The 22,778-nt window shown below is 34.9% G+C and overlaps 1 protein-coding gene across 6 annotated transcripts in view; it reads left to right on the top strand.

Moving 5' to 3' along the window:
- Positions 1 to 22,778, top strand: part of LOC120627972 (unconventional myosin-XVIIIa) — a 281,655-nt gene that overhangs the window by 109,730 nt on the left and 149,147 nt on the right. For 4 of the 6 annotated variants that reach the window (XM_039896114.1, XM_039896115.1, XM_039896117.1 and 1 more), the window contains 11 exons: positions 2,218 to 2,328; positions 3,156 to 3,285; positions 3,868 to 3,964; positions 6,446 to 6,569; positions 7,331 to 7,478; positions 8,244 to 8,344; positions 9,780 to 9,904; positions 10,498 to 10,551; positions 11,799 to 11,974; positions 12,919 to 13,004; positions 13,623 to 13,761. In XM_039896114.1, the coding sequence (XP_039752048.1) occupies positions 2,218 to 2,328; positions 3,156 to 3,285; positions 3,868 to 3,964; positions 6,446 to 6,569; positions 7,331 to 7,478; positions 8,244 to 8,344; positions 9,780 to 9,904; positions 10,498 to 10,551; positions 11,799 to 11,974; positions 12,919 to 13,004; positions 13,623 to 13,761 (1,291 nt within the window). The remainder of the gene's footprint in view (positions 1 to 2,217; positions 2,329 to 3,155; positions 3,286 to 3,867; positions 3,965 to 6,445; positions 6,570 to 7,330; positions 7,479 to 8,243; positions 8,345 to 9,779; positions 9,905 to 10,497; positions 10,552 to 11,798; positions 11,975 to 12,918; positions 13,005 to 13,622; positions 13,762 to 22,778) is intronic. The other 2 variants (XM_039896116.1, XM_039896118.1) reach the window with 1 other exon arrangement.

Below are 22,778 nucleotides of genomic sequence, written 5' to 3'. Positions count from 1 at the left end.
AACTGTAGCTGTCGTAATGTTGTCACTGCTGTTTTCCGACTGAAACAAAACAATAAATCTTGTGTTATTATTTAAAACATACTAGGTTTGAGCGTATAAGAGGAGGAGGTTTGTTGTTGTTAAATCGAGAAAATCGTTAAATTGATATTTGTTATATTAAGGTTGCACTGTACTGTAATTTACCAAAATAAAGTACTTAGTTGTTACTGGCCGATTAAATGAAAATATGGGTGTTTATAAAAAATATTTAAGACGATAATTACATACTTAATATGTCGCACCCCTAGATGAAAACACCACTAACTCAAAAATACTTACGTAAGTTAATGGCGTTTTTGAAAGTATCGCATGAATAGCTACGCGGAGTTAAAATTCTTTTAACTGTTAAAAAAATATTCTGTCCACTTCTTCCAGCGGTTACTAAAAAGCTTGTGATATCTCCACTTAATTTTGGTTTAACAGGAAGAAATATTTCTGATTCCTTTTTGTGGAAAGACATTAGATGTTTCCTTAAGCCTGAAGTGTTTCTGTTTTTCATTTTTATTTCAATCTTTTTATGTTGGCACAATTTACACAAGGCAGTTTGGGATGCATGAATTATTTCGAAAAACTCCTCAAATTTGCTTTTGGGTCTTTTAGATCTGTGACTCAAACTCTCGTTACTCGGACTAGAATAATTTGAATCTTCGTCACTCATATTAAATTGTACACGTGATACGTTTTTAGAAAACAACGAGAATTAGTAAAAACAATTATTAAGTTAGAATCGAAGCACAGCTCAATTGGAAATGACTGGAATTAAAATAATTCCTTCATTTATAGTACGTTTCCTTGCTTTTTACCGCGCCGCCTCGCCACGTGCCGGCTCTATGAAAAGGATGCCGCCGCAAATCGAACGATGCCGCGTGCGGCGTACAAACACACACTAAATATTACCTACTTGTACAGACGCGACCCGTGAATAAAATATATGTAAAGAATTAGTGCCAATCACTATTCTTTACATATAAGTGAATGTTTTGGCGTGCATCTATACCTACTAATATTATAAAGCTGAAGAGTTCGTTTGTATGTTTGATGACAGAAGTTTTAAAATAAATAAATAAATCCTGAACGTCACTATACCTCCAAAGTTACTATTCCTCGTGGACGAAGTCGCGGGCACAGCTAGTAAATACTTACTCTCATCATCTCTCTCAGAGATATTCGAACACTTTTTTGCTATTTTTTCTTGTAAAAACTTAAGAAATATAATGACTAAATGTACAATAATAGTACCTAAGTAATTAGTTTAAAACCATATAAGTAATCAATATTATAATTACTTACTAGAATGAATTATTATGACATCTACTACCTATCCTCACCATTTTATCCTAATCATAATACTACTTGCGTGATCAGTATAATGTATTCATTTTCATTCTAAGCACTCTGAAACTTATTTATTCTTTGGAACACCTGTAGGTACTCTTAAAATTCGAAATTATTTTGCATGAATAGTGTCAAATGTTATGATTTCGGCGCGGCGGCAACGATTGTTTTAGATTTCAAAAGAAGCCGCCGGCGCGTGTATCATAACCATGTACTTCCGAAAAGCGGCAAATTTCTTTGAGAAGTAAGTACAAAACCTTTGATGCCGCATTATCAAAGTGCCGATGGTTAAAACATAACTATGCATGCACTCAGTTTGATTTTAATAGATATTTTTTTATTCGCTATGTTTATGGTATTAGTCGTAATGCGCATAGGTCCAGTTTTTCATATTCTTTGATATAGTTTTTTGCGTCTCATAGAATTCCTAAGCGTACCTACCTACCTATACACCGAACTGTTACACCTAACTACTCCGTGAAATAGCGCTAAGTCCTAGCTGCAAGACGCAAGAGTCTTGCAGGCTATGTCTTGTTCTTGCTCAAGTCTTGCACGGTCAGTCTTGGTCTTGGTCTTGCTAAAAATACGCGGTCTTGTTCTTGGTCTTGGTCTTGCAAAAACGCAAGAACAAGACCAAGACTGCAAGACCAAGACTGAATTTGGGCAACACTACTGTGAATAGTTATAAAATCGAATAATACCACATTATTCGATTTTATAACTATTTATTTAAATTTTTATTTAAATTCATAAAAATATGCATAAAATAACATAAGCTACGCTTATTTTGGGGCTACATATATATTGTCGTAGTATATTTATTTATCGCAGTATCTTTGACAGAACGCCGTCACCCTCGAATGAGAAAGAAGCGCCGGGATCAGAGGCGCTTGATGCGTTTGTGGCTGGACTCTACAATGAAACGTTTAACATCGTCGCTGCTTTAGTCAACAGGTACCATTTCTCTATATATTAACGGGTAGATACTTAGATACTTACCAAGATGTTTAATTGATAACATTTACGGGAGGTCGTAAATATTGACCAATTAAGCATCTTGCAGCGCGGCGTTGAGCGCTGTGGTTTCAAGCTGGAGGTTCCAGGTTCGGTTCCCGGCAGGGGCTGAATTTTCTCTTGAATGGTCTTTTGAGAGGCTTCGACCGTTGCTAGTTACCACCCTACCGGCAAAGATGTGTCGCTAATCGATTTAGTGTTCCGGTACGATGTGGCATAGAAACAATAGGTATGGTTTAAATATACTGCCATACTCCCAAACAGTTTAGCCCGCTACCATCTTAGACAACACCATCACTTGCCATCAGATGAGATTTCTAGGTCAAGGGCTAACTTGTAGTGAAATAAAAAAAAAATGTATATTTCAATCTAGTTCCATGATTGAATTGATGAGTCCATATTTCAGATATAATCTATTTAGACATCTCCCTTGTTATTCTTTAAGTATGATAGCTGACTACGTCATTTTAAAGGCTCCGTAAAGCTCTGTTGTACTTTTTTCCGTCCTTTCATGCTTCCGTGCGTCTGTCGGTCAGCGGTCTATATTTCATGAACTGTAACATGTAAATATTATTGCCACCATAATTAAAAATATTAGTAATTTCTTAAGACGCCTATTACGACACCCGCGGGAAGATCAGGGGTGGTGACTTTATTCCGATCATAGCTGACATGTAAACCAAAAAAGCGACGTAAGCGACGTTGTTTTACGTAATTCTAACACTGGAATCCTCGGACTGACTTTTTACTTTAAACTAAAATTGCAGAAGCCTCTCAACATCTGCCAGGACTTCAGCTTCCATACTACTGTTGGACACACCCGGTGCGGACAACCCTATGTGTGCCGGCCAGCAAAGCGGTGCCCCGCTATCGAAACTATTATCAAATTACTTACAGGTATGTTGGCACAGAGATAGCTTGCATCCTAGATACGGACGTAGGATACTTATCCAGGAAAATAACCTAACCTAACCTAACAGATTAGCCCGCTCAAGACCTGAGAATGCGTCATTTCTTACCGCCGCATAAGATTGCATTCAAGATCCAACTTGTAAAAGATAATAAAAAAAGAAAAGCGATATCCCCCAGACAACTTTTATAATCAAAGGCTGGGGGTAGATCGTTAAGAACCATATTAGTATGCAGTATACTTAATGCTATGACAATGCGATAATTTTGGTCATAAAAGAGAAACTAATTTTACGTACTACAACTTATGCTATGTTAGGCTCTACAATATTTGTAATAATATGCAAATTCATATTCAAATTTTAATTGAAAAATGTTTTATTCATTGCCTCCTTATCACAGGCAATTATGGAGCGTTCAAACATATAATATGTTACCATTAATGTTAAGTGATGGTGATAACTTCATTCGTTAAACTAAAGCTACGAGGGTTCCAAACGCGGCCTGGTCTAAGCAAAGCCCACATGCAGTCAGTTCTATTTATTTGCATTGAAATGTCTTTATTTGCAGGAACGTCTGCAAGGTGTGTTTCACGAAGCTATGTTGGTAGCCCCAAGGGAGCGTTACGCGCAAGAGGGCATCACACTGGATGACGGAGCCGAAGAGGGTGAGTCATTATAAGTCTTGGATAAGTATACAAGCTACTTCACTTCTTACACTACTTCAATTTACTATCATAGTCATCATGATGGCGCAGGCCTCTTCTACCATAGGAGAGAGGATTTTTAGAATATAACCACCACGCTGCTCTAATGCGGGTTGGTGGGTGTTTACGATTAACCGGCACTGAAGGCTTAGCGATTTTTCCAAGGAATAGGGGTTGACACCACCATATTCCTCACTCCAAGTTGATACTGAGAATGTATATCAGAAAATTTTTATATCTAACACAGCTTGAACCGATCTGTATTTGAATATTTTACCACTCGACCACCAAGAAAATTTTGTATGTACAGTTGTTGAATTACGATGTTAAGCCTTCAGTACACAATAACATATTTACGTATATAAATTTTTTTAAATTACCATCTGGATGGATGATTATAGTAATTTTTGCGTTGGAATTGACTTCTTAAAAACTTAAATCAAGTTAATGTCTGACTCTAAAGGATTTAGAAAATTTGGGTAAAATTAAAACTAAATAGCGTTTTAAAAGCCGTTTCAAAGTTTTATATACTGAACCCTGTAATATACCAAATGTACAGTAGTGGCGGAACGACGATTACAATAAAAATGTAACAGGAACCTTCGTTGAATTCACTTTGACGTAGAATCCAATCGCATCGAAGCGACAATCCACAACTTCACACGGCATATTAACCTCTATCTCCGAAATGTAAAGCACAAATTTCTATCCACCCAGATAAAAGTAAGACTCACGCGTTTAACATAATGTTGGATTCGTTGGAATTTGTGAGTTAAACTGTTGAGGTAGAGTTCAATATGCTGTGTAAACTTTAGATTGTGACTCGCGACAATATGAAACGCGCCTTATCAATGCTATTTATAAACGCGGCAAAACGTGCTCACTTTCTATTATGGTCACATGACGTCAGACTCGCCAGCAGTTCCAGCCAATGAGAGCAGCGCGCCTAACTCGCGCTAACGAAGTTTTTATCATTCGGTGGTATATATACAATGCGCGCTCAATTTCTCGTGTGAAGTCCATGCTACACGGGCAACCGATGGTGGTGACGGGTCGGTTTAATCCGTCACCAATCTGTATTTAAGACGCTGTTCAGTGACTTTATATGGGTGTTATCAATTAAACTTGAAAAATGTAATAAAAATACACACAATTCTATAAAATGAAAAATCGAGAATTACTCTCACAATCACCGAAGTAGCAACTTTGACTTCCTTTTGGTATTTTTGAGTTTAATAATTTAGGAACGAGAATATTTTTATAAACTTTTGTACTAAAAATAAAGCGTAGTTAAGTTTAAATGTTAAGTTAAGTTCGTTAAAGAACAGTTAGGTTCGTTAGGTTTTTTTTATTAATTAAATATTATTTATAATGCTGTTTTTTTTATTGTTAATTTTATTTTATAATAAAATAAACAGTTAATTCTTTTACTAATATATTTCATATTTGACGGCCGAGTGGCGCAGAGGGCAGCGACCCTGCTTTCTGAGTCCAAGGTCGTGGGTTCGATTCCCACAACTGAAAAATGTTTGTGTGATGAACATGAATGTTTTTCAGTGTCTGGGTGTTTATTTGTATATTATAAGTATTTATGTGTATTATATTCATAAAAAAATATTCATCAGCTATCTCAGTACCCATAACACAAGCTACGCTTACTTTGGAGCTAGATGGCGATGTGTGTAATGTCGTAGTATATTTATTTATTTATTTATTTATATATATACCCATATATTTGTAATAACTATGTGAGTTACTTGTCTAATTATAAACCTTAAGACTAAAATTTTACTAATATTGTAAATGTAATAAAAAAAATTCAATGACGGTATTATACAAGGTTAGGACTTAAAAAAATAAGAAGACCTACTCTAAACCGTACGATAACAAAGTACGATTTAGGCTTTTCTTTAACTTTTTAAATTTTATTTAACTTATTACTAAATAGAATTAACATTCTTAAATTTTTTTTTTTTTAATTAAGAATGTTTTGTCATTTTCATTTCGGACTTTTACTTTTGGCTTGTCATAACTTTTTATATGATTACAATTATGGCTAGCTTGCTGTTTTGACATTTTCGCCTAGATTCCTATGACCTTGTTGTCAACCATATAAAACTATAATTTTGAAATAGTACTGTTTTAAGCAGAAAGTCCATTAAATTTTCACGAATAACAACAGCCTATTTTCAACATACACTTTTGTATATTTGTATACTACGACAACGCACACATCGCTATCTAGCCCCAAAGTAAGCGTAGCTTGTGTTATGGGTACTGAGATGACTGATGAATATTTTTATGAATAATATAAATAAATACTTATAAACACCCAGACACTGAAAACCATTCATGCTCATCACACAAACATTTTCCAGTTGTGGGAATCGAACCCACGGCCTTTGAAATAATATAATTGTAAACCTATTTGTTTTGTTTCAGATTGGCTATCGGAAACAGTTAATCCGGGCCCGATGGTAGATTTGCTGGACAAAGCGCCACAGAATACAATTGTGCGAAGCTCACAAGCGGATTTGCGGGACTGTGACCGACGTGGACTACTATGGTCACTATCATTAATTTGATAACATAAATACTATTTAAAAAACATCTTAAAATAGTAATAATATGTAGTTTCCTTCAATATCAAAATAATAACTTATAATCCCGAATCAAAAACAAACTTAACTCCCTGGTGGTCTAAAACATAATATGTATATATACGCACGTCCGGATTTATGTTGTTAAGAAATATGATAGTCCGAAAACTGTCTAAGTTACGGAATCAGGTCAAGACTACCATATTATCGGTTGCACTGCCATTTGGATTTTTTCCCGAACGTTAAGGCGATCAAATAAATGCTTTTATGAGCGTAGCATGACCGGATTCGATTTCAGAACATTGCCAACTAAAATGCGACCTAAATGCTACTTGGCTGCATTTTTCAATTTCCACTTTTTTGTATAAATTGAAACATAACCAAAATTACATAAAAACAACAATACAAATTTGCGTTAGAAGTAACTTTGTTATTTTTTTTGTAGAGAAAATTTTACTTAATCGTATACATCGTTTAAATATTTATTCAGAAAAATGGTCAAGTGCCATACACTATTTTCGCTTCGCAGAACTTCAGAGATTCAATAAAAGTTTCTGTTATTTGAACTCTATTTTGGAATACTCAGCAATTTATTTGGAAACAGCCAAATATATAGCTGGATCGGGATTATTATATACCTACTTTTTTATTATACTCTGCCTATTCCGCTAAATAAACATAACCAACTCATTTGAGCTTGTTTTTTTAACTTATCATTTGTTTCAAGGTTACTAGATGAGGAGTCCATGTATCCTGGATCTTCAGATGACACGTTCCTAGAGCGTGTTATGACCCACTACGGCGCTCCTCACCAAACTCACTACCTCATCAAGAAGGCACCTCATAATAGACAATTTATACTGCAGCATTTACAGGTGCATTAAATGTTTATTAAAATTTACGTACGATTCAAGAGGATTCTGAACTCTTTTTATTTGTACCCGAAGTTCTGGATTACTAGTTTTACTAGTAATAATTAACTTGGTATAACAATATTAAATAATTGTGCAATAAAAAGTGCCCATTCTTATCTGTTACCACAAAATATACAGATTTTACTGAGAAGATTCAAACAAGCTTTGAAGAAATGGCTCCTACAAAATTCATTTTATTCAGTCAAGGAATTTTTAATGCATAATTATAAAGTTTATAGATATATAATACCTAATTACCTAAGCTGACATTATACTTAATATTATGCTTTTTAATTTACTTTTATTTTCGGCATCGGCGATACGATCGATTAGTTGGCAAAGAACTCAGGACGCCAAGGGCGGAGAAATTTGGGTGCAAACTCTGCCAGTCCTACAATTTTTTATAAGGAATTTAAATTTATATACTTGATTAGTTTTTGCTACCTTCCTATATCAGACTTTTCTTTAACCTGAAACTACGTAAATCTGTAGCCAGAACCATTTTTGTTTTTTTTTGCTGACTGTTGAAGTCAAGACTGATGAAGGCTTAAAGTAATTTCGGCTTGTAACCTGAAAAATTAACCTGAAGTATTTTTTGTTTTATTTTTATTAGCCGATCAGCAGAGAGCGAAGTAGTTAAATGTGTATTATTTTATTCATAAATAAGCATGAAAAACGAATCTGTTCTATTTTAATCGTATGATTAATTTGTGTTATATCTTGCAGGGCACTAACCCTGTATTGTACGACGTCAGCGGATGGGTGAAAGCAAGCCGAGAGAACCCTGTCACAAAAAAGACGCATACGTTACTACAGGAAAGCCAAAAGTACGTTAAAGCGAATCTAAACCTATAGCATTTATTTTTTCTACTTACTATTTATTACATTATATACCTAATACACAAATCTGCTTCTGTTTTCTTTAATTTAGTCATTGAAAAATCACATCTTCCCAGACCATATGAATCTAAACCTATCGCATTTATTATTTCTACTTACTATTTATTACATTATATACCTAATACACAAATCTGCTTCTGTTTTCTTTAATTTAGTCATTGAAAAATCACATCTTCCCAGACCATATGACGCGTCCGATGGACGTGGATGCAACATTGCTGTAGTGCTGTAGCGTCGACCTCGTTTCCTTTAGCATACCTACTAGCTCAAACGACATCAGGTTACAGAGCATCACTGGATACAAGCCTAGGAAAAAGTCCGTGGCTTGTGGAAATCCCTACAAAAACTTATATTCAGCTGTGAACGTCCATCATTTGGTGATGATGACGATGCTGCGCCTATTGTAGGGATATCTAGCGACTATTTTAATATCGTCTTCCAAGCGCAAGTTACGCACAGAACACGCACGAAACGTAATTTATCCACTTTCCTGATAAGTAAAACTAAGTTGTGGAAAGCTCTCCTGGCAACTGTGTTACGCCTAACATGAGTACCTTAAAAACAAAAGCTGGATATCCAAGCGTGCTCCAACCTAGTTAGTAGTAGGTTTTAGGTAGGTAGGTACCTATCTAGAACCTAGAACTCAGACCTTGTCGCCGCGAACGAGACTCAGAGCACTCGAATTTTAAGAAAACATTTTTACCAGTTAGCGACTTTATTTTCATTTTTAAACTACGTTGCCTCTAAAGCAACTAGTGTACGACGTTGTGCAAAACATAAATGTATGACTCCTAGCGCGTGTGTTTTCGCTGGAAGCTGTTATCGGCGACAAGTGTTTTCTGTACTTAAAATGCTAAAGGCTATTTCTAAATTCAAATTTCAAATCCAATTCTTTATTTGCGTGGTTGCAGGGTAACAAATTTGATCTTATAATAAAACATAACAAGTTCCGTGCTACAATCTGCCATTCTATGGCATGCAAATTATAACAACACCTTAATTATAAAATATTTTTTCCATTTTATACAAAATGTCAGAAAATTAAGGTATCAAAACTGTGAAATTAAATTACAATGCCAACTTAAAACTAAATAATAGAAAGTAAACCAAATAGGCAGGGGTATGCCAATTAAAGTATTTGGTCATTTGTTATAAATTGTTATTACCATACAATAAACATTTCTTTTATATAAAGTGAGGTTTACTTTGGGCCATACTAATGTCTTGTTATTAAGATTTCTATGTGTATACCATATAGGCTTAAGTCTCGGGAGCTGCTTAAAGCTTTTTCATGATGATTTTTTTCTAAATCCATGGTATAATGATAATAATGATAAGAAGTTTGCCTGATTGTTTCCACAGTGAAGACATTGGTCGCTTGTCGTCGTGGTCCCGAGGCGCTTGCGGCGTGGGCGCTTGGTCGGCCGCTGTGGGCGACGCTTCCACGCTCCGTAGGGCATCTTCTATACGCAGAACGCTCACTACTGGTAACTATTGTTTCATTATTAACTTGTCGGGCGATTGGCGCAGTGGACAGTGTTTCTGCTTTCCGAGTCGAAGGCTCTGGGTTCGATGTTTATCACATTAATGTTTTCAGTGGCTGGGTGTTTATTATAAGTATTTATATATTTTATTCATAAAAATATTCATTGGTTATCTTAGCCCTAACACAAGCTACGCTGACTTTGGGACTACATGGCGATGGATGTAATATGTTTTTTTATTTATTTAACTATACCCTGAAAGACAAAGAAATAAAGAAATTGTACATATTGTACACCAATGAACTCATACATGGACGATACATTTAATAAATAGTTGCACAATTGGCCTTTGAAAAACGATCTTTGCCAGGCAACGTTCATAAGTGGCAAATGCAAATTCTAATTCAAATTCAAAAAATTAAACATGCGTTCTTACACAATCATATATAAAATCAATTGATGAGCGTTAGTTAAGTTTGAAAATGACACTAACCAATAAGTCCAGATCATTAGGAAATAATATACTTTCATCGATTCTTAATACTAGGAGTTCATGCTTTAAGAGGAAATAGTATTTACTGAATTTTCAATTGTAGGCGATGCCTCTCCATTCTGCCGAGCCTCAATTATTCGGCGATCTCTTAATTCTGGTAAGAGGACAAGGAGCTAATTATATCGTGAGCACTCTGCAATCCCTGGCTAGTTATTCATCATATTAGTTCTTGTTAACCATAATACATAATCAAAGCTAGAGATTTCATAATAAAGGTATAAGTTTTTTTATTAAATACTCCACAGATATTAAATCGCTTCAGCATTTTCCTATCTGGACAGTAAGTATGTTGTTTTGAAATTCCAGTATCAGTTGACTTTTTTACTTTTAGTGGATTTCATGTAGGTATATATGTATTTTTGGCGATTAATTTAGTTTTAGTTAATAAAGTTGCCTAGATAATGTATTATTGCACTTTCTAAAAATCAAACATTTTTTTTGTATACTGCCTTAACGGCTCTGGGTTCTAACCTTTTTGAGCCTTTGTTATGTAAGTATCATTCATGACAGTTTAATTTATAACACATATTTTACTTTTCGATAGAGTAATAAGTTTTCTTTAATCTCATGACCGAATCCCCACGTATTCGAATTCTGACATGCTCTAGATTAGTGATTATTTATATGTATTTAATTATGGAGTTATTTTTCTATTTTCTGGAGCCTATACAGTGTAGCAAATATCTGTAGAATAATACCATTATTATGCTACCGATATTCAACTTTTTTCCTATTATAGTTTTGATAATATATCAGCTCGATTGTATGTAAGATTAATAAACTATCACCATGTGTTCCCATAAATTTCCTTTTTTGTTAAATTATTGCGCCTTTTGTGGCTACAACCGAAAACTTTTTTATTGCTAGTTTCGCGCTGTGCTTGGATAATATATGTGCTCGATATGAAAGGAATTTAACAATAATACACGGATGTTTATTGATGGGCTAAATCGAAAATGAAAAGAAATGTAATGTTCTTTTTTTTTCAAATTTAAAATGCATATAGTGTTTTATTCACACCTGGGAGCAATATCAATTTTATAAATTTAAGAATTTTCAGAACTGACAGGATTACCTGCATCCCTCTGGCAATCGCAGCCTGAGCGCTTTGACCACTAAGTTACGGCTCTCCATCTGCCAATATCGAAATTAGTATATGTATTTACATCAGTCTCTATAGCGACTGTAACGCCATCTAGTAAGAAAATCCTGTCGGTTCCGAAATTTTCTATATGCATTTTAAATTTATAAAATTAATATTTCTTCCAGGTGTGGGTAAAACACTTTAGAAATTATAAAATTGTAATAACCTACTTCGATACTTATATTAACGGAATATTACAGGAACAGCGGGTATGAAACGTCGCTCGACGGCCTTGCAAGCGAAGTTTGTTGCCGATGGCATAGTGGACACTCTGAGACGCTGCGGCGCCGGGGGCGTGCAATTCGTATGCTGTCTCGTCACTAACCAACTGAACGAGTCTCTGGACGATGTCAATATTCCATTACTGCGGTCTCAGGTAAGCAGAAGCTTTCTTGCACTTCAAAGCAAACTTAGACAACGTTGGATTCCTAATACAATGAATTTCAAGTCAAGATTTAAAGTCTACGTTTTTGATGCCATCCATCAGAAATCGTAATTTATAATTTTAGAGTAGTTAAGAAGCTTCAAATTGAAAAAAAGCTGCACTCCCGAAAATCAATTGTTAATATTTATAATTTTTAACTTATTGTATAATTTATAACATACTTCTGACGCATAACTTATTGGTGTGTTATCCTACTTCAGTGGTAAGTACGTACTTTGGAAGTTTTTTATTTATGCCAAATTTACGTTGCACACAATATTAACACAGCTATTTAGCAGTGTATTGAGCTCACATTCCTCACTAGCAGCTGTGTACCGCGACACTTAATCTAACCACGGCCAGATGTTTAGAACCTCTTAAAACACGGCTAGTATGGGCAGGAGAAAAATATATCCCCGGGGAAAAGATGAAAATTTATCTAAGTTTCTCTTCTAACAATTTTTTCACTTTGTCAAATGTGAGATGGTGATAACAAAAAAGAACACCTGGCTAAGTTTGTTGTGGGCTTCATCTTAGACCAGGGCGCGTTTGGAACCCCCGTAGATTTAGTTTTAAGTTTACGAATATGGTTACCGCCTTCATCTCACTACAGTGAACACATTTTTCATGCAATGCCCGCATCATAGGTGCCATCTATGGGCCGGGCCTACTTGATATATTTTTGAATTTTAACTCTTGCAAAGTGCCTAATACTTCTTGATAGGTGTACTTGTCTGCTGTAACAAATGTATTGATTTTGAAGCTTTAGACCGTCTTCGTGCGGCTTCCTAATACAAGCAGAATACAATCAGGAAGAATTCAATCTTTTATTTAACTCGAATCAAATCTCGCTTCATAGATAATTTCAAGATGACTTAAAAGGTGTTTTTTTCCAGTTCCGTGGTTTCCAATTACTCGATGCGGCGAGATTGTATAAGCAAGGATTCCCTGAACATATGCCGCTGTCTGAATTTGCTAGAAGGTAAATGACATTACTTTGTATAAATATTACTTTTAAATAGGTAGAAGTGACCTAACTGTGTCCTGTGGTAGGTTGCCTGGTAGAGATTTAAGGCGATAAGGCCGCCTTTTGAACCTTTAGTTACTTTCTTTCAATTGTGCTTTTTATTGCTTTGTATATACAAAGCAATAAATAAAATAAAATTTATATGATGTATAAAGGGTATTTTGATTTGATATGATTTTGAAGTGAAACAAGGAATGGAATGCCTTTGCCCAACATTGGAGCACTTCAGGCTACAAATAAAATAAAAAAAAACCTTCTGGAACTAAAACGAACCTTAAATAAATTTAAGCAATACAAAATTGTTAATCACGTATTTTGAAGTAAAGCCATTACTTGTTATTTTTTGGTTTTATATCAGTTTGTCTCTAAATTCGCCTCAAAAATTTTTATGGTAAAAATAATTATGTTGCTTACTTTCAAATTCTAATTAAAACTTTTTTATTTTTGTAATTTCATATAATATGTTCTGTGAGTGAGTTTGTTTATTGACTACCGAAATGTATCTTATAAATTTGTAAGTTAGTGGTTAATATAATAAGATCTCAAGACCCTAATGAATATATATTGTTATAGATATCGACTCTTAGCGACGTCCGAAAGTGAAGACGCAGATACATCCCAAACTACTTCGCTGTCAGATCGCCAAGTGGTCGACGATATGCTGTTGGCGTTAGACTTGGACGTGACCAGCTACCGACTCGGGCTATCTCAGGTAAGTGCTAATATATACAGTACATAAAATTTCAAAGTGATATTTCCTTACAGGTTATTTATAAAATACTTTTCAGGATGACATTCTTCGTAAGACTGATACAGGATCGTCCGTTGGTGTACGTAGATCTGTTTATTCAGACTTTGCGTTTTGTAATCAATGATTTTTCTAGTATCGAATGACTATGCTTAAACTGGATTGCGATAGTAACCGTCCCAAAATTACGTGGCGTATGTGTGTCACATTTATAACATAGCTTTAATCAATACTGGTGAATAATAGTTCCAATTTAATTTGTGCAGAGATCTCTGAAATGAATTCAATTGACGTGTCTAAATTGTTTTTTTTAATAATCTTCTTTATTTGGGACTTTTATCCAACACGGATATGCCAGCCCCATCATCCCTCAAGTAACTATGTAAATAACAAAACACTTAATTATTACAATAATACCTACTATAAGAGAAATGTAACAGATACAATCTGTTATTGCTGCCTACGCAAAAACATCTCAACAACAGACCTGCAAATTTGTTTTGGAGCATTAACGAAAAATAGTCATAATGTTATGAAAAAAAAAACTTTAGTTATAGACTATGGCAATACTCAGAAATATCTCCATCAATAATTTATTTTGTGTTATAAGATCACGTCTTGATTTTATCTTTGTAATGATCGACATGCGTTTCGCAAGCTTCATTATTTCTACTAATGCTAAAGTAGGTGTCTATTTATAGCCCAGATTATTCTTATGTTATTTACGTTTCAATGATTGATCTATAGATCGGAAGTTTAATTGAATACATGTATGTTTCCAATTCGCGTCTTAGCTCTGTAAAAAATCGCATCTAGTGTCGAATTTTTTTATTTACGCAGTTTATTTACTCGTTTGGAAAGCGTATTTTTATTCATATAGCAATCAACATACAATATTGTATTATTGGATAGAAGCAGGCGTTACTTTGCGGTAATCCGAGATATGTATGGTGTAATTTTTAATTTCTTTAATCCTTGTACTCCACAATAAACAGATCTTCGGCAATGTACCCTCTACGCACGTTTGCCTCTGAAGTTTATAATGGATAATTGTTAAGACTAAATCTTTATTCATTATAAAGTCAACATTTCCTGAGGATGCGAAACGTGCGATTCTCCTGCTTTTCCCGGTTTATAGCAAATTAAGCTCAATTTTCATAATACAATATAGTATTAATTAGACAAAACACTTTTCTTTTATAAACGTGGTTATAACAATCGACTTACTAGAAATGGTCATACTAAAACTGCATATCGTCTGCAAAAGCTACAGAATTGTGTTGTGGGTTTGAGTAGGTATATGGTTTTGTAATGGCCCGTGTCTTTGAATTGAAATTATATTCCAAGGGACTTGTAAGTTACAAGTCCCTTGGTAATCTATATATATATAATGAAAATGGTGTTCCTTTGAGGCTCAATCACGCTTAAACCACTGATCGTATCGACATGAAACTACCACCATTCGATGCGAAATTTTTCCTAGATGGTTTATGGCTATTTATTTTTCGAATTCTAACGTTCCTTCATTTTTTTATTGCTGTTTTACTTTTATGAACATTTATCCCGCTAATAAAAACGTTTTCTCTTGATTCTTTTGTTTTCATGGATTTCAACAGAGTGTATTAAACGGATTATGGTTTTTTACATTCAGCTAAGAATCTACTCACGGTAGTGGAGAACGGCTGGACCAATTGGGCTTTTTTTATCTTCAGAATTGTCAGGAGAAAGTTTTGTATGTAAGAAAATTTTAAAAAAGCCCGATAAAAAGTTAAAAATTTCGATGATAATCGAAGAATTCCCATCTATTCACTCACTCACCACGAAATCTCGGGAACCATAAGACTTAGAAACGTGAAACTTGGTAGGAATATTACTTTTGCTATGTAGAGGTCAGCTATGAATAGATTTTAAGAAATTCATTCCCCAAAGGGGATTGCGGGGGCGTTAACAATGAACAATTCCCGTTTTTTAAACTATAGCTTCTATAGACTTCAAATTTGGTAGGAATCTTCTGTAAGAGGTGTAGAAATAGGCTATGAATGAATTTTACGATAGCTCACCCCACAGGGGGTTGCGGGGGTGGGTATTAACAATTAATATTTTTAATTTTCCAGCTAAAGCTCCTACAAGCTCCAAATTTTGTAGGAATTTTCTATAAGTGATGTAAAAATGATTTATGAACAAATTTTACGATATCCCACCCCAAAGAAGATTGCGGGGGCGTTAACAATGAAAATTTTCAATTTCCAAGCGATAGCTCCTATAGACTCCAAATTTAGTGAGAGTGTTCTATATGTAATATAAAAATGATTTTCGAGCGGATTTTACAATGAATCACCTCCAATAAGGTTCGCGGGGGTGGGTGTTAACAATAAAAAATTTCAATTTCGAAATATAGCTTCTAAAAATTCTAAATATGGTGGGAATCTTTTATTATTCACATAAAGAACATCTCAAAATGGATTTCAATAAAGTCTACTTCCGACAGGAATTGCGGGGGTGGGTGTTAAAATCTAAAATTTTTATTTCTAACCTGTAACTTCTGCAGACTCCAAATTTGGTGGGGATCTTCGTGTATATAGGGATATTCGTGTATTTCCTTACAACAATCGTCTTTTTGGCAGCGGAGAAAAAGTCATTGAGAGGTTTCAAAAACTTAACTTTACATGTAGCTATCCAATCAACGGACTAAGAATTTTACATTCATTTTACTTTTGCAGACTACATAACCGACGAATTCTTTTATTGCGGGATCGCGGAAATGTAACAGATTAAAATGAATGCATTTTCCAAGCACATGAGATGTGGAAAAGAAATTTAGTTACTTATTCCAATAGAATTCATAAAAAACATGCACAATTAATTTTCTATAAAAAATTGATGTCACGGAGAAAATTTTAGTTAACAGAAAATTCGTCGCACTTGAACCGATTTCAACTTCACATATGAGACTTGCAATGACTTTAACTTAAACTTTCAATGCTCATTTCAAATTTTTTTCTTCATGTCAATTATTATTAATTTTTGGAAGAAAGGCACGGAAATGATTGCACATTGAAAGTTACAATGAATATTAGTGAGAAAAATCACCTGGATGAAAGATACAGGCTAAATCGATGGAATTTGGAATTTGAGTAAGTCTAAACAATATCGATGCTTACAGTTCTATCCGCGGGGCCTATTTATGTTCATACAAAAATAAAAAAAAGGAGAATAATAAAAATATGAAAAAAATAAATAAAAATGAAACATAAAATGTAATTTATTTCCTTTTTCAATTCGCCCAGCTAAGCGGGCTGGAAACGGCTAGTAATAAAATAAATAAAATGATATTTTATCGGAAACTCAAACCCATTCTTTATTATTTGTAGAATCTACATCTCCATGGCATAATATTCTTATAACATATTGCCTGCGAATAATTTCAATTGAGTTAATATTTTTAGTGAAGTCGTAACTTATCGGAAACTAAAACTCATTTTTGCACGCCTTATAAGCGAAGCGTTGAGGTGGGTATTACTGTTAGTTTACGCAAGCCGAGTGATTCTCCAACTTAAAATGTCACGTTTTTATTCTTTATTGCTTTTATAAGTGAATATAAATAGAAAAATGTTGAGGAAAAACACTATTTTTAAATCTCTTTTTATTATTAAAACTAATAAAAAAATTGTTTAAAAAAGTTCCGTCTTGGACGTCCGTGTCCCCGTCTGTATGTGCGGATACCGTATCTTGTGGTAACGATAACGAGCGAAATACTAAATGGTTTTTTTTATAGGCTTCCGTATGTTGAGGAATAGAAGCCTTTTACTTTTCACGGTATAATTAGATGTAGTTTAACAAATAATCTCAATTTTATTGTAATGAATGAGGCGTGCATTTTTGGATTTTCCAACTATTTATTATTATAAAGATCTACATCTCCATATCCATAAGTCGAAAGCTCGACTGACCTTTCATTAGTATTTCAGCCATATGGTCATCATAATTGAGATGTTTGAATTCTTAAAATGACGCGTACAATTCGGCCATACGGCCCACAAATATTTAATATCGGCTTAAGTACTTCTTTTTATTATTTCCAAGATAAATGTTATAATGAAGTTTCGCTTAAGATTTACGATTCTCATTATATGCGGGATAATAAACACATTTATGCATATTATAATTAAAAGAAACTGGTCCGGTCTGGAACTGCCCTTTGTTGGTGGAACTCCCATTATTATAAATGCGCAAGTATGATTGTCGGTTTGTTCTTCTAGCTACGAGGCTTATTTATTTAATGCAAGTTTATGGGCTGAAAAATACTGTTTTTTTTTTAATTCACAACAAATTAGCTATTGACTGCAATCTCACCGGATGATGCAGTCTTAGATGGCAGCGTGCTAACATTTTGGGACTGAAACCCCTAATCGGTTTCCATTCGGTGTCTTACCGGAACGCTTAATCGTTTAGCGGCATGTCTTTGTCGGTAGGGTGGTAACTTGCTACGGCCGAAGCCAGCAAACATTTTTTTTTTTAAGCTGCCAGGCCATCTTAGGTTTTGGAGAACATAGTAAACAGAAAGGTCGGCAGTGGACGTCAATTGGTTGACATGATGTTGATGATGATGATGAGCCTGTGCATACCCTCTATGCACGCCACTGCGAGTTGTATATCGCTGCTATCAGGTTATGTCGCACCTCTCTAATCTCATCCTCACTACTTAATATCGTATCCTCGGCTAAGTAGCGATCTCTTCGATAAGTCCGCCTTTATTTTAAGTAAATATGTCTTTTTTTGTTTTGTAACATACTCGTACCTATGGTGTACAATAAAATGTTTTTTCATTTCATCGCAATCGAGTAAATTACTAACTTCCCATTAATAAAAATGGTACAAGATAACCGAAATTCTGCTCACTACTTTCCTTTTATCAAAGAAAATTGATGTGAAATCGTGAGAAGTTAGTACCAGTGACACAGTATGGAAAAATACCAGTAAACAATTATTTCCGCCAAAATACCCCAATCAAGTTGTTACGCTTGTTAGATAAAAGTAGCATTGCGAGTTTGATAACTTTCACAATGTTACCCGCTAATGCCATGATTGTTTTAAAATATCCACATACTCGTAAGTACATGGGCGCTTGAACTATCACCTGTAGTCTCAAACGTCACTATGAAAGAAGTCTGTCTCACAGTGTATGATAAGCAAGTTATTAAATCTTTAACGCCATCTCATAATAGTCTGATAGGTGAAACCTATACTATATATATACCTACACTGATAAATAGTGAGACACAGGTGTGCATGAGATTTGAATAGAATCCACGAGAGCGTAAACTTTTCTTATTTTTTGTAACCATAGCTACCAAAGATAGAGGAAGAAGTATAAAATTTTCCCCTTCTAATCATCATCCTACCATAGACCTCCTACTGTCCAAATGACATCTTTCTCAAAGGAGTTTTTAGATCATACAATTCCCGTATGTCTTAAACTTAAAGTAGAGTTTGAATAGAGTTTTAATTGAGTTGTTTACGGTTTGGTTGGAAATGTATTAGGCAAGAGAACTCCCGATCGTCAACGAGGTAAAAGGTTAAGCAATGTAGGTTGAACTGGACATCTTCATCATCTTATCAACACATTACAGGCTTACTGCAGGGCACGGATCTCCTCCAACAATGAGAAGGGCTTAGGTTGTAGTCCACCACGCTGGCCCAATGCGGATTGGTGGGATTCACACGCCTTTGAGAACGTTATGGAGATCTCTCAGGCATGCAGGTTTACTCACAATGATTTCCTTCACCTTTAAAGCATGTGATATTGTAATAGCTCTAATTAAAAAAGTTAGAGGTGTGTGCTGGGGTTCGAACTCTGGCCCCCAGATAGTGGAGACGAACTTCTAACCATTTGGCTACTGGACATCAATGGCGTGCACTTTATACATGTACAAAAGCAGTGCCTACCCTAAAATTGATATACAACTCTCATAGGTGGAGGATTTTTGGAGTTTAATGCAATTTTCCTGCTGTATGCATACCCTGGTAAGAAACCCGCTGCACGCCATTTCTGGACATTCTAATTAAAATTAAAGAGTTACTGCGTTCGAGTAACATTATTTCGAAGATGGCACGCGTTTACGATGGTAATGTTTAGTCCATGCAGTAAACGTCAATAAATAACACTTAATATTTATGATGGCATTAAAAATGAATGTATGTAGGTATTCAGTTTCAATAGACATGTCTGCTAACGAAATTTTGTAATGCATCTGTAATCTAGCGCTACTAAAACATACAACGTATTGAGTTACAGTGAAAGTGCCTTTTACGTAATTTATCTTCAGCTGTATTACGAAACCCGCGTAGGTTAGATACTTAGAGGAAGTGAAGCGGACGAAGTCGTACTCGTAAGTTTGCGTGAGATGAACTTTGCGTGCATCAAAAATATTTAATGACTATGCAGTGTCTATGATTAATAACACGATTTAAAAACACTTACGCCTTTAACATTAATCATTATAGTAAGATATTCGGTTTGTACTTATTGCACGCCTCATAAGCGAAGCGTTGAGGTGGGTATTACTGTCAGTTTACACACACCGAGTGATTCTCCAACTTAAAATGATACTTTTTTATTCTTTATTTCTTTAATAAGTAAATATAAATAGACAAATGTTAAGAAAAAACGCTATTTTTAACACTTATGAAATTTTTAAATCTCCTTTTATTATTTAAACTAATCAAAAATTTGTTAAAAAAAAGTTCTGTCTTGGACGTCCGTGTGTCTGTATGTGCAGATTCCGTATCTTGTGGTCACGATAACGGGCGAAATACTTCACTTATCGAGTTGATTTTTTTTTATAGGCTTCAGTATTTTGAGGAATTGAAGCTATTACTTTTTAAGGTATAATTAGACGTAGTTTAATTATTATTTACAAATAATCTCAATTTTATCGTAATGAATGAGATTATGAGGCGTGCACTTTTGGATTTTCCAACTATTTTTTTATTCTTATTCTGAGGAGCATCATCTTCAGGTATACCATAGGCATGGTACCTATGCCTGGCTTCACAATAAATATTATTTAATGATCTACGGGCAGTGGCATGCACTACTCAGCGGACAGATGATATAAAATGGAAAAAAATCTGAAGGAGTTGAGCGAATTACGAGGTTTTGTACAGGTTACAAAATTATAATAAATAAATATACAACTACAATACACGCATCTCCATTTAGCCCCAAAGTAAGCGTAGCTTGTGTTATGGGTACTTAGATGACTGATGAATATTTTTTATTAATAATTATACATAAATACTTAATATATACAGATGGACACCCAGACACTGAAAAACATTCATGTTTATCGCACAAATTGTTTTCCAGTTGTGGGAATCGAACACACGGCCTTGGACTCAGGAAGCAGGCTTGCTGCCCATTACGCCAAGCGGCCGTCAAAAGACATACCCTTAATTATTCATAACTCGTACTAGATAGTTTCTCCATTTTATATGATCTGCCTGCTTTGTGAACACCCTGTATGCAGGCTACTGTTTACGGATTGAAAACCTTAATTTCTCCGGGTATTAAACAGAGTATTGCATCAGGAAGGCAGCTGGTTTTAAGCTGTTCGCTGCGCCTTCCATAGGCTCTTTCATTACACGCATCTAGTGGCAATTGTGACTATTAACTTACTGCCACATTTTTCACTTTCAAGTCATGAGATCTGACAACCCGAATACTCAGTCTACAGAAACCCATATTATATACCTTATCGGGGTTAATCAACCAAAATTATGTATCTTTTTTTTCATTATCTTTAAGAGCCAGTACTACTTTAGTACCTTTTTTAATGTTTAGTAATGATAGCCAAATAATACAAGTTTCGATTGCTCGATATTTCATAGTCATATATATCACATAGTCATCAGTGGCGTGCACAGGGTTTTTGACCAGGGTATGCATAAAGAAGGCAGATGCCATAAAATGGAATAATCCTTCGCATTAATGAGTTATACAATCATTTTAGGATATGCGGAGCTTTTGTGCATGCATGATGTGCACGACACTGATAGTCATTCAGAGTTATGATAGTTCTTGGTCGAGTCATTATTAAATAATTCTTCTCAAAGCATCATTGACACGAAGAACGTCTGTGACATTGTGCAGTTAACTTGCCGATAGAAGTTGCTTAAAAAACCTAGTGAATTAAGAGGTAAAGTATAAAGCTCAAGAAAATACCATGTCAAATTAAGACGTGAAGTATCAAGTAACAGTGACTTAGCTAACCTTATACATGACAGTTAAATGTCTAACGCAGATTATATAATCTAATGTAACCGGTTGACCGTTAAGTAGTACATTTAACTTCCTTTATCCACGCCGTGAATGTGGCCTCAATGCTGCTGTACAAATCAATCGCTGTGCTAGATATATCGGTGACGATTAAAGGTAGATCTAATTTGATGAAAGGGGTGAACCGCTAAATCCTACATGAGGTCCTTACGTCTAAATACCCTAAGTCACTGATGGCCAAAAATTTCGACTGTGCGAACATGATTTAAACGATAAAATAGCTTGGGTGTGAATTGCTCTAGCTTCATAACTTAATATAAATGTACTGTGAGATGGTGATAAAATTTACCCGGCTAAGTTTGTTGTGGGCTCTTCTTAGACCAGGGCGCGTTTGGAACCCTCGTAGCTTTAGGTTTAAGTTCGCGAACGAAGTTATCATCCCCTTACAAGTATGTAAACATATATGTATGAACGCTTCATAAGTGCCTGTGATAGGCCTACGAATAAAGAAATTTTGAATTCGAATTTGATGTATAATCCAAAAAAAGGCCTGATAAGAAAGCTATAGACTCACTTTACGGGCGAAAGAGGAGTCTAAAGTGAAAGAGAGAGTATTGATGATACTGGGATATATCTACCCGCACAAATCCAGGGATTCCGACAAACACAGCGCCGCCTGAAACAGACCTACCCTACCAGACCT

The sequence above is a fragment of the Pararge aegeria genome, chromosome 12, assembly GCF_905163445.1.
Source record: "Pararge aegeria chromosome 12, ilParAegt1.1, whole genome shotgun sequence".
Classification (NCBI taxonomy): Eukaryota; Metazoa; Arthropoda; class Insecta; order Lepidoptera; family Nymphalidae; genus Pararge; species Pararge aegeria.
Note: the sequence above shows the minus strand (reverse complement) of the source record. Positions and strands in the feature narration are given on the sequence as shown.